The following is a 12,939-nucleotide window of genomic DNA, read 5'->3' as shown; positions in this document are numbered from 1 at the left end:
ATATCTGTTGTAAAAGGAGTCAGGAGTTACTCCTTTTTCTATTTCTGTTTTCTTCTTTTTCTGCATTTCTGTTTTCTTTTTCTTTATTAGTTTCTGTTAGATTTTATCTCTTTTAAAAAAAATTAATAAAGTCATTATAAAAAATTAACTTTAAAACTGAGAATTTCAATCAAGATGATGAGCTTCTTCAATGTGATTTTTTTTTCAATTAAGATTGCTTTTGTCTGTCAAATATCCCACGGGATCTTTCAATCTTTTGGGGATAGCAGGTTCTTTTAAAATATTGAGAAAGTACTGTGGGCATCATCACAAATTCCAAGCATATATATTTTATCAAATGGCTACTGTGCCAGCAAAGCTAGCTGGAAAACTTCTGTTTCACAGAAGGTAAACTCCTGAGACTAAAAGGCAAACAACTCACCCTAATAACAGAGTAAAAGGAATCTGAACCTAGAAGACACAAGTGCTCTTTTTTTTTTCCAACAGAACACTCTTTTCACAGAAATACACACTAGTGAATGAAAAAGTAACTGTATATTCTTCATAGAATATATACAAGCTCAGAAACACATCAGAGATATACCTATAGTATAAAGCATCTTCCCTTGTATCAAATTGATACACCCACCATCTTCAAGATGAAATTCTGAATGTTGATTTCCAAGCCCCCAGCATCTTCTCTACTTGTGCAACCACATGAAGCTCAGAGGCATTCATGGGAAATAAACTTAGGGAAATCCCCTCTTTCCTTTCAAGAGATCCTAATTGCTGGGGGAGGGAGGGAGCGAGGGGACTTATTTAAAAGTGTAAACTGCTTCACAAGGGACCAGTAGAAGAGTTGGTCAGTGCACCGAAGCAAAATGTAAAATGCAGAATATAGCAATATGTGATGCTTATTTCAAAAGGGATGTGAAAAATGGAAAGTTAAAGGGCTTCAATTACCATATAACATTAGCATATTCTTCAAACTTTCATTCTCAAAAAACTGAACTGTGTTACCATCAACTCTGATAGTTGTGTAATTGCTGTTCCTATAAATTGGTAAAAAGTATTGTTATTCTGCATCAGTTCTTATCTATAGTTTAACTGAATGCATGTAACTTAGAATGGTATTCAAATACTGTAATGCACACACACACACATACACACACACATATATATATATTATTTACGTGGTTATGATTTTAAAGTAATACTAGAAAGGCAATTGTCATTTTGTGTTCACCTTTACCATAGTAATAAATGAAAGTTTGCTTTATGATTTTTGAATAGCACCAAGTGCATTGAATAAAGATAATTTTCTTTCTACTTTCATCAGCTACAGGGCTATACAGAAGAATTTAGTACTATTCCTGTAAAATTTATATTGGAAATATGAACAGCTTCATTTGAAGTGTTGCTTGCTTGAGAATACACACATACACAGATGACAAAGACATGATAGAAATGCTAGATTCAGGCAGAAATGTAACATGAATGACAATTCCCATATATTTCCACCAACCTCTCTGCTTCTGCAGAAATTCACTTCCATTGTTTTTGTGCTCTTACCGTTTTAGCTAATTATTAACCCAGCCTTTGGTTTTAGAAGCTGAACTGAACTGAATTGAATTGAATTCAAATGAACTGAAGTGAAAGAGGTAAACTGGACAGCACTGCTTGAGCCAGCACAAGCCAGAAAACATTTTTTACCCAGAACATGGAAAGACAGGTAGAGATTTGCCTTCCTGATGGGATGGGGCAGAGAGGGGATAATGTGTGTTCCTGCCCTGGAGAAATGGTCAGTGGCCTGTAGTCATGCTGGGATAAACTAGTCATGCAGATCAGCCTAACAATCTCAGATCCAGCAATCAGTGTTGTTAACACTTTGCAATGGGAGTCAAAAAAAAGTGTGGACGGCCCAAAGCTAAGGAATATTGGGATCAGATATGTGCTTTAGTTCAGAGGATGCTCAAAATAAATGTACCATTGAAACCAGAGGTTTTCCTTCTAGGTTTGATGGATAAACAGATTGAAAGAAAACATGGGACTTTGTTCTTATATGTGATAACAGCAGCAAGTCTATTATATGCACAGAGATGGAAAGACTTACAAATACCTACAATGGAAGAATGGATGGTGAAATTAATGGAATGGGCCGAAATGGCAAAACTGACTACTCTAATTAAAGAAAAGACTTTGTCTAGCTATGTTTCTACTTGAAAACCACTTTGGGTCTTTTTGCTTGAAATGGAAAGAAATGCAACAATTTTGGGATCTGATGATTAGAAATATTTATCATTATAGAAATATTGTGCACTATCGTTAATTTTAGAGTAAGAGGTTAAGGTATCTTATATTTTTATCTGGACCAAAGAAAGTCGGAAGCTATTCTTTTTCTATTCTTTCTTGTTTCTGCACTCTTAACTTTGCTTTCTTTCCAATCTTTTCTTCTCAATTCTTTTTTCTTTTTTCTTTATATTTTATCTCTCGTTGAAATGTAATAAAGTTTTATGGGGAAAAAAAGTGAGGATGGCCCTGCCACTCTGCACGTACAAGGGACACAGGGCCTTGATCACGCTGCTGCAACTACCATCGTCACCTTTCTTCTCTGCCCCCACCCCATGGGGAGAGAAGTCAGGGGGGAAATATGCTTCAATTGCTTTAAATAATGATTTTCCTAAACTTGTTGAATTCCCCTAAACTAATAGAGGGAATCTATTAACCTAACTCAATATATTATAAAGTTTGAAATAACTGCAAATGGATTGCTTTACAAATGAGTGGAGGGCACCAATGTCCAAAGTCATGAGCTGCAGTCACAAGTGAAATTACTGTGAGGCTCAGCAATGAGAACATAAAATCTTCACTATATGCTTGAAGCTTTCCCACAATGGACTTTGAACACTGCTATTCAAGGCCTCAGGTCAATTTTTAACAGCAGAGCTGTGGCTACACCTGCCAGTGTTCTTAGCAAGCTATTAATCAGATGAAGGAGAAAACAGATATCAAGAATAAACCCTGGGAGCTGCTCTTACCTGAATATTTCATGCTCCCTAGTGAATAATGCCTAGCCAACCGACCCACAGGATTGTCAGGTAAGAAACATGCTTTTAACAAGGATATGATTCTGGGGTTCATCATGGGATTGTGTCAGCAGCATCCATACCCAGGGACAAGAGGGGTGGGTTGGACTGACAAATGTGTTGTGGCATTGCGAGCTAGGTTTGCATCTCTTCTACATGGATCATAATCCTGCAAAAGGTGGCATGACCCTTCAACACTGTTTTCCTCAGAATGAAATCCTGTGGACACTGCTAGACTGTGGGGTTTTTTTTAGATAGAATTACTTAAATTGATCAGAAATCTTTGCCTTTTTAAAAGAGTGGTAAGGAGAGCAAATCCAAAAAAGATATCCCTTTAAAACTTATTCTTTGATATTTCAGTGATAAAATCAACAACCCTACCTCATCCTTTCAGCTTTGTCCTGTTGCCTCTCCTGTACAGAAAAACTTTGACAGAATATACACACAAAGAGAGAAAGAGAGAGAGAGACTCATCAAAAAGTTTCAGTCCATCTCAGAAGACCTAAACGCAATCAGTTTTTAAAGCAATACAATTGTTGATTGATGAGGTACTTGTAATCTGCATACCAACCTATCTTCTCCTCCATTTCCCCCTCCACTTTGCCCCAATCTTAAATTCTCCAGTCTAGCCACTATGAACATCTGATTAAATGATCTGCAGCCCACAAAGTCTTCTGCCTTTGAATAAAACATGTTAGTCAAAAAAGGTGCTACCAGATTCCTGGTTTTTTACATACATGTATACATTTTTAAAATGTATTTTAGACCTGGAAATCAAGAAGTGAGGATGGGGATCAATTTAATACTTCATTTATTTGCTTGCTTGTTTCCCAGTACTTAAATCTTGTATGGCTTTTCCCCTTTTGCAGTGCAGCCCCTGACATGCCATTCAAATGTTAATGGGGCCTTTAGTCCAATAAACATTGTACACATCTGCTTTAGGATGGAAAGCTGAGTCACGATGAAGTAATTGTTGCCCTGAGACTGTTGATAATGGACCATAGATGTTTTTTCCTTTCTGGGTAATTTTATTTATTTATGCATTTATATCGCTACCTAACTCAGACCATGTGACTCTCAGCAGCATACAAAAAGAAAAAAAGAAAAAAGACCATAGTCAACCAATACAAAATAACATATCTTGTTAAATTAATTTAGGATCAGCTAGGTGGCAGTACAAGCCAATGTTGCCTAATCTCAGAAATCAAAACTGGATTGGAATAAAGCAGTGATAAATTCTGCCCAGAAGTCACCAAGATTTGAGCAAAATTGGAAGAAGATTTTACCTTAACATAATTTGGGGAAAGATGGTCTTGGAAGAAGGATCGAAAATATTCAAAGGAAGAAGTCTTTTCTGTCAATTCAGGTACTGAAGTGCGAGTGAGGAAGTAAAGATAAGTAGATATAGATATAAATATTCATAAATATTACAAGAGAAATTTGTGGTTTTTATGATATTGTATGCCTTCTCTAATATTTTCTGAGAGAATATTACAATTTTGTGGTGAAATCTTGAAAGACTTACACCAATCACTATACTGTAGCTTTTAAAATAACAGTTTTAATTTATAACTCACAAATAATTTCACTGAATATTGAATCATCTATATCTCTATCCATCTACCTATCTATCTATCTAATCACAGGAGATTTGTTCACTTATGCAAGTTCTTTTGGAAATTCTTATGTATGTCAAACTCAATTTCAACATTCATTAATTTGGTTGATAACCAATGGTCCATGCCATCATTATGAAAGGCAAAACTCATAAAGTTCAACATCTGTGTAGTTCTGGCTGTTTTGTTTTGTTTTGTTTTGTTTTGTTTTGTTTTGTTTTGTTTTGTTTTGTTTTGTTTTGTTTTGTTTTGTTCCTGAATGGATGCTGTCCCTTTTCATATATGTAATTGCAAATGTCCAAAAAGGAGATTAGTGTTTGTGAAAAAGGGGATTGGGGGTGAATATTCCCAAGAAAAAGGCAAGGAAAAGCATTCACTGGAAACTACATTGTGGCAAGTCAGATTGTTGGTCAATCTTAATTTAGCATAGGTTACACTGATGGCCAGTCTCCAGACTTCATCTCAGGACTTTGAGATCCTAGGGAGGCTTTGAACACAAAGTATATGGTATACCACTGAGCTAAGCTTTTCCTGTAATATTTTCTATCACAAATATCCCAATCATATTGTGGGAAGAAATTAAGATCTCTCCTTGGCCACCATGTTGTCTCCCTCCAGAACACTGTCTTCCTGCCATTGCTTCCCCTCCTTGAGAAAGGTAAAAGGTTAAAAGTGACAAAATATAAAGGGTTCGTACAAAGAGGATGCAAGAGATTAAAATGGGACAGGAAGCCTGTTTAGACAAAAGATTCCCTTCAGACTTAATCAGAGACCTTGTAAGACAAAAGGCTGTCCCTTCTTAGCAGAGCCCATTCAGATAGACCTTCCCCAGCCAAACAGATCTCCATAATCAAATAACAAACGATTCTTTCCAAGGTGAACATTCCAAGCTAGTAGACAAAGCCACAGCCCAGCAGGGAACCCAGACAACCAGGACAGGAAACACAAACAGCAGGGAGCCTGACCACAGAGCGCCTCCTCTCTGAACCCCGGTAAACTGCACTTTCCTAGAATTCCTAGAGAGCACCCCCAGCCAAGAAACCAGCTAAGCGCACCTTCTCAGAAGTTCCTAGAGGGCAGGAACACTTTTACATAACAGTGGCCAAGCTCCCCTATAGAAAGAGCTTGTGGGGAAAATACAAGTGTGGCCACCTCCGACCGCTGATTGCTCTGTTCTTCATGCTCTTGGACAATAAAATTATTTCTGTTCAAGCAATCGCCTAAGAACTTTCATTCCCAGCTCAGAACGGACCTGGTAAGATTTCCTTCCAACAATAGGAAATTCTAATTCAAATGGTTTTGCTGCTGTCCACGTATTGTAGATGCAGTCTAATTGCTTGGTTGGCTTCCTCTTTATCTTCCCAAACACATGGACTAAATGCATCAAGGCCCAACATTTTGCTGATAATGGCAGATGATCTTGGATATGGAGATTTAGGATGCTTTGGTAATAATACCATCAGGTAAGTGTAAAATTAAAATGTGTCAGGGCTATTCTGTGATTCTAGGAACCGTGAAAGCACAGATAAGGGAAAATATGCAATGTTTCTAATGAGACGAGACAAGAGGAAATGAAATGAAATGAGAAAAATGAATGTGTCTTTAAAACTGTTATACATGAGTAAGCTAAATCCTCTTCTATTTTAAAGAAAACCATCCAGATCAAATAGGCAGTGTTTTGCCTGTCACAAATGTCACAAAGAAATCATGATCTTCTGCTTATTAGAGTTTTTGAATTGTGTGTTTGAGATGGGTATGCGGGAAAGCAAGAGACAATGGTTGTAATGCAGGCAGTGGACAATCCAACCAGGAAGGGGGGAGTTTAAAAAGTCAAGATGTCATTCACAAATGTATGACTGAAGCCCCACTTCTTTTACATGTATTACATATACAGCCCACATTAAAAACAGACAGGGCTTCAATTGTTCAATTGCAGCAACATCTTGACACGCCAGAATTTTACTGAACTATTCCCCAGCCATATTCTCCCTGTCCTGAAAGGTCCAGAAATTAGATTGATGGATTTGCAAGGCTGTGTTCTAGGGCTGTCCTCAAGGAGACCCATTTTTCCTCCTTTGGAGAACTCTTTTGTTATACATGATGAGCTTGCCATAGACCAGTGTTTTTCAAACTTGGCAACTTTAAGATGTGTGGACTTCAACTCCCACAATTGCCCAGCCAACATGCTGGTGGTATGCATTCCCCATGCTGGCTGGGAGTTGAAGTCACACATTTTTAAATTGCCAAATTTAAAAAACACTGCCTTAGGCTATTTTAGTGCTGCTGCTGATTTCCTTAGCCATTCCATTTTTGTCTTGTCTTCCCACACCCATCACCTTGCTGTGGTTGGAGAACAGCTGCTAACTGACAACTGGAAATTTTTATTCACCATTCTCTCAATTAAGCCTTTGAGGTTTCTACCTTCCTGAAAGCAAAGTTCCCTGTGGTTTGGTTCATTTGTCTTCCAATTTATGTCATCATAAGTCCATGATAGGGGCATTGAAGAGTTTGGTATAAATTGTACTGGAAATTTGAAACTGTAATGATCACTACAGAATTTTTAGAAGAGATAAGGCAACATTATAAAAACAAGCGAGCAAAGCGAAACAATGCACAACTATTACAATTGTGGACTTTTTTCAGGAATGTGTGGGTAACAAATGTCATAAATAAGGAAAGAAATAAAATAATTGTACTTCAAAGCAAATGGGACCATTATATAAAAATTTGCATTTTCTATTATATATTGACTTAGCTTTTGATTTAGTTTTCAGTAGAGTAGTTAATTTTTGAATCTTACAGAATGTTCATGTGCCCTCAGTTTCCCAGATCTAGGAAAGTAGTTCTGGACACCTTTTGAAGATTTGGCTGTCTTCAATAATAGCCTTTTGGAACCTATAGAAAACTGACAACTGTCAACAATAACAACAGAATGTCTTGTGACATCCTAAAGATTAGCAGATTTGTTGTTATAATCCATTTAATTGTATTAGCTCTCTATAATATATTGGAATAGTAAAAGTGCATAATATAAAACAGTCATTTCTTATCTGTATAATTCCCAAGACTGAATGTGTACCAAAGAAAGGTTCATTTGTTTGGAATGATGACAATTTCCCCTAATCATGCTATTACAGGACATTCCTTGGTTTTTCTCACAGGACTCCTAATATTGATCAGCTAGCAAAGGAAGGAGTGAAATTTACTCAGCATATTGCTGCAGCTTCAATGTGTACCCCAAGCAGAGCAGCTTTTCTGACTGGTAGATACCCCATCAGATCAGGTGGGCATCTCCTGCAGTAAGTAATGAATGTGAAGAAGAATCTCTAGCAGAAGGGTTTGCTACTGACATCACCTTACATCCCTAAGAGAAGTATAGAGCTCCTATCTTTAGGTCCCAATATTCTTGAACAGCCATATGCTGTAGCATGTGGCTCCATTAAATCTTCCACTTAGGTTACCCTGCAGTGAGTATGTTTGCATGATACATTAAACATTGCTTGGTGTTTTGATGAATAAGATATATTCCTTTGAACATTTGGCAGATGGCACAGCAATCCTTAGTCAACTGGGATTTGGCAATCTTTAAAAATTCTTAAATTTTTAAGAACATGGTTTTAAATCATGTTTAAAAAGTTGATACAATTGGGCTCAGAGGAGCAACTGAGCCTTCCTCTATCTATGGGGGTAAAAACAAAATGGGAGGAGAGCAGATAATGAGAACAGTTCTAGTTTAGGGTCACGCCTGCATCACACACTGATTTTCCAAGGGACTAATGGTTGCTTATAAACTCAGACACCCTGGTTTGTGATTCAGGTAAAGTAATCAGAATCTAGCAGTTGTTTAGATGGTGGTTTTAAAAATTGGGCCTTTACCAAAGTCTGCCCTATGGTCTAGATTTGGACATGCCAAATCAAATCACAATATGACTCTCTGAGTCATGTGAAACAGGTCAGAGTGTAAAAGACCTCATAGGAACTCCTGTTACCATACTGAAGGCTGTATGGAGAAATTATTCCAGTTTAAATGACTGGTCAGAATATACACCCTAAGTCTTCCACATCCCCAAACAGGGAGAGCTCTTAATATTACCCTTTCATGCCTGCATTGCTTTTCTGATGCATAGCAAGGTTATCCTCACACTTCTGTCTGTCACCTTACAGCTTCCAGACAATAATCAAGATCCTGCCTGTTCATCACTTTACATCACATGGGTAGCTTAGGTTGAATAAGTGACTAATTTCTTTCTCCCATTTATATTTTAGGTATGGTATCTCAAATTAAAACACGTGTTTTCATTCGGACCGGTGCCTCAGGAGGCTTGCCTGCAAATGAAACAACATTTGCTAAATTGCTTCAGCAGAAAGGCTATGCCACTGGCATTATAGGTACAATATATAGATGCTTTATTTCTCACTCGGGTTTCATCTACTGTTCCTGTGTGCTAAATTTCATGTGTCTATGTAGGGGGGTAAGATTGCCATGAAGGCCTTGGGCTGTTTTTCCACTCCAGCTTTTTTTCTCCATGCTCAAGTTTAAAATGCCTCTTTTCCAGCAAGTTCTCCTTCCATTAGGTTACTTCCAGTTGGAAAGTTGCCCACAATAAGTCTGCCTTTTCCCTTTTTGCTGAATTTTCTGTGGAGAAAAAGAAATGGAAGAAAGGGTGGGAAAATATAGGTGGGTTTCAAGTGGCAATTCTGAGAAATTCTGTGAACTTGGAGGTGAGATGTGGTAACAGATAAAACATTGTCTGAAAAACAACCTGTTTATTAATACAGTGTTTCTTCCACTGGATTAGGGTGAAGGAGGGAGGGAAGGAAGGAAGGAAGGAAGGGATCAATATTCCATATTTCATATCATGTGATACTAAATAGGATATCATCTGTACAGTACAGTACAGTAAAATACAGTACAGTACAGTACAGTACAGTAAAAATCATGGTTCAACTGGTGACTAGCAATCAACTTTTAACTTTTTAGGAAAATGGCACCAAGGTGTGAACTCTGAATCCCGTAATGATCACTGCCACCATCCTTTGAACCATGGCTTTGATTATTTCTATGGTACACCATTGACTCTATTAAATGAATGTCAGGCTGATAAGGATCCTGAGGTGGATGTACAACTGCAAGCCACATATTGGTTTTACACACAAATGGTTGCCCTCTTAGTATTTACTCTTCTTCTGATGAAGATGGCTGCTTTGTTCCCTGTGAAATGGAAAACAATTGCCTTCATATCTTTGTGTGGCATATTATTTTTTATCTCCTGGTTTGCCAATCATGGATTTTCAAGATACTGGAACTGTATGTTGATGAGAGATCACACAGTTATTGAACAACCAATAAACCTAGAAAACGCTGCCTCCAGAATAGTGAAAGAATCTGTCGCATTTATCGAACGGTAACTAATGAAATTATTACATTAACTTCAATGTAACTCTTGTTTCAGATTGGACAGAAAAGGTTTTAATTCCCATGCAGGCTGTGCTTAAGGAGGGGAAAGTCTATCCTTCCAAGGGTAATAGCTCACATTGCCAGCAAACCATCAGCTTCCTGTCTAAGCATGATTGCCCTGATGCAAACATATATATCTTGACACTAGACTGAAGTATTTCAGCCAAGCAGTCCATGTTCATACTCACCTTGCATGAGGAACGATAATGCTTCAGTTAAGTGGCCATGGAGGTGACTGCTTCACTTTGCTGAAGCAAAAGTCCAACTAATTCACTTCAGCATTGTGATCTGGGGGGGGGGGCAGTTCTAAAATCATTTTACCCTCCTAGTCAAACTGTTTCTAAGATGGGCAGTGTTGACAACACTGCAGGATTGCTTTTAAAGTTTGCTGAAGCATCCAGCCTGGAAGACCTTGAGTTCTTGCAAACAGGGGTCCTGGCTGCACACTTTCAGTGCCCACCTTGGATGTATTTTGGCCAAGATGGTAGGGAAATACTTTTCTCAGTCTTCTCCCACACTGCTTCCTAAAAATGTTTTGGCTCTCTTAGGCCACTTACTTCTTCCTGATGGAGGGGCCAATAGTGGAAAAGGAGAGCCAAGGGCACTACACTTTCATGTGCTGCTGGCCTGCATCACCTCTTGCCAATGATTGGGGAAAGCAACTGCTGCAAACATTTTGCCCTTGATTAGCACCAAATCCTCACAATTTGGGAGATCTTAGAATGTATGCCAAGGGGACCCTGAGCTAATTGGTTCTTTTGTAAGCAAGAGGGCTTTGCATTGGTGTCTCTAGTATGACACCCGTGCCCATCATTGAGGACATGCAATGGACAATACCCAAGCCAATCCCCCTGTCAGCACATACAAATGTGTCTCTTGGGCTGGACAGCTTTAGCAGAGACATACTGGACCTTCCAAACCTGAAGACTCCTTGAGGCATGCCAGAGTGTCATCCAGACTGGGTGGCCATGGTGTGGATGTTGGCAGGAGGGCTTTAAAGACGTCCAAGCAAAGTAACCCAGTCACTTTCCTTCACTATTAGAAACAAGTGGAGCACACTGCTTTGCAAGCAGTTTCAATGGGGTGCTGCATACAAAGTTTTGTCAAAGCTTGGCATAATCCTATTAAACATATTATTATCCTTATATTGTGAATTCAAGAATAGATAGAGATAAAGTAGCTTGGTTGTAATGATCAAGCAAACAGATGAGAGAGCTATCAAGATTTATTGTTCACTCTTTTAGTGATTATACTGCACTAGAAAAGCAGGGAAAGTTTTGCTATCTTTTAAGTTAGGTATTTTCAACTACAATTCTTATTTGGTTCATGGATGCTTCTGCAATTTTGGGTGGGGAATGATGACTGAAGTTTCTTATATTTATTTCCCAGAAACAAAGAAAGACCATTCCTGCTCTTCGTTTCTTTCTTCCATGTCCACACACCCTGCTTCACCACAAAGATGTTTCGTGGAAAAAGCCAGCATGGTTTATATGGAGACAATGTAGAAGAAATGGACTGGATGGTGGGTAAGTAACATTGTTTAATGATTGTTATACTATCTATTCTCTAAGGATCAAAGATCTAGGAATTCTTTCCCTCTTACTTTTCTAGAATACATACAGTAACTTCTTCACTATTCACCATCTTTCAATTGAAGGAAATATTTCATCTGGCAGCTGAATTCCAAACACTTGGAAATAAAAGTTCACAGTTCCCCATCACTAGTTCCCATTGCTACAGCTTCATTGTGTTCTTTTTTCACCCACATCCAAAATTTCACTTGACAGATGCAAGAATCCCTCTTGTATAATCTTGGGATAATCTGGTGGCAGGAAAAAGGTAGAGCAATGGTCTTGTGAACCTACAGTACATTTGTATACTCTGTGTGTGTGTGTGTGTGTGTGTGTATGACATTGTATTTTATGTTTAAATGTTTTATATTTTATATATTGCATATGTATATTTTTATACACATATTTTCATATATACTTATGTAGTATTGTGTACTGACATTTCAACATCTGGCAACAAGTATAATCTATAATTACATAATGGCAGTTTTTTGTTTCATTTTAAATGAACTGTTGGGATTGTTCTAATTATGTAGGAAAAATTCTTGCAGCTGTTGACAGAGTGGGATTACGGAACAACACTTTTACTTATTTTGCTTCTGATCATGGAGGATCTTTGGAATCTAAAGAAGGGAATACCCAGATTGGTGGTTGGAATGGCAGACTTAAAGGTATGAGAGCTTGGCTTCTGTCAGCGATGCATTTCGATCACTGCAATGGCTTGAATATGGGCTGTCTTTGAAAAGTATGGAAATGCCAGTTGCTGCACAAGATGTCTGCCAACATGTTGACAGGGGCTGTAATAACCAATTATTATGGCAGTTTTGTTTTTACTGGCATCCTGCCCATTTCTAGGATGCTAATTTTTACCTTTTAAGAGTTTTCATAGGTTGAAACTGGAGTATCTGAAAGATTACCTTCCCTAAGACATTATTGGTTTGGAGAAGCCTTAGACAAGTTCCTGGCTGAAAACTCCACTACCTCCAATGCTGCTGGTGGTGCTATTCTTTCTCTGACTGATGTGCTGTGGTCCCTTTTTATCTCCTCCCCCCCCCCAACCTGGAAATAGCTTTCCACCTTATGGCATATGTTGTAAGGAAAAGCCCTGCCTCAGCCAACTGATGATGCAATCTTGTTCCAGTATTTTTACTGAAGTATTTTGCTAGGTGGGAGGGCAACAGTGAACTGAATCAACAAGTGCAAGTTTGGGTGCTCGCTCTGCAGCATTG

At 38.2% G+C, this 12,939-nt stretch overlaps 1 protein-coding gene across 7 annotated transcripts in view; it reads left to right on the top strand.

Moving 5' to 3' along the window:
- The window catches only part of LOC134498783 (arylsulfatase H-like), a 76,599-nt gene that overhangs the window by 53,429 nt on the left and 10,231 nt on the right, over positions 1 to 12,939 (top strand). Inside the window, exons 1-7 of one of the 7 annotated variants that reach the window (XM_063305056.1) lie at positions 2,973 to 3,077; positions 6,004 to 6,144; positions 7,819 to 7,964; positions 8,948 to 9,070; positions 9,663 to 10,086; positions 11,529 to 11,665; positions 12,247 to 12,381. In XM_063305056.1, the coding sequence (XP_063161126.1) occupies positions 3,046 to 3,077; positions 6,004 to 6,144; positions 7,819 to 7,964; positions 8,948 to 9,070; positions 9,663 to 10,086; positions 11,529 to 11,665; positions 12,247 to 12,381 (1,138 nt within the window). In that variant the 5' untranslated portion in view covers positions 2,973 to 3,045. Of the gene's footprint in view, positions 1 to 2,972; positions 3,078 to 4,173; positions 4,432 to 4,959; positions 5,340 to 6,003; positions 6,145 to 7,818; positions 7,981 to 8,947; positions 9,071 to 9,662; positions 10,087 to 11,528; positions 11,666 to 12,246; positions 12,382 to 12,939 lie in introns of those variants that run through there. The other 6 variants (XM_063305057.1, XM_063305053.1, XM_063305055.1 and 3 more) reach the window with 6 other exon arrangements.

The sequence above is a fragment of the Candoia aspera genome, chromosome 5 (genome assembly GCF_035149785.1).
Source record: "Candoia aspera isolate rCanAsp1 chromosome 5, rCanAsp1.hap2, whole genome shotgun sequence".
Classification (NCBI taxonomy): domain Eukaryota; kingdom Metazoa; phylum Chordata; class Lepidosauria; order Squamata; family Boidae; genus Candoia; species Candoia aspera.
The sequence above is the reverse complement of the archived record's forward strand: the minus strand, read 5'-3'. Positions and strand labels throughout refer to the sequence as shown.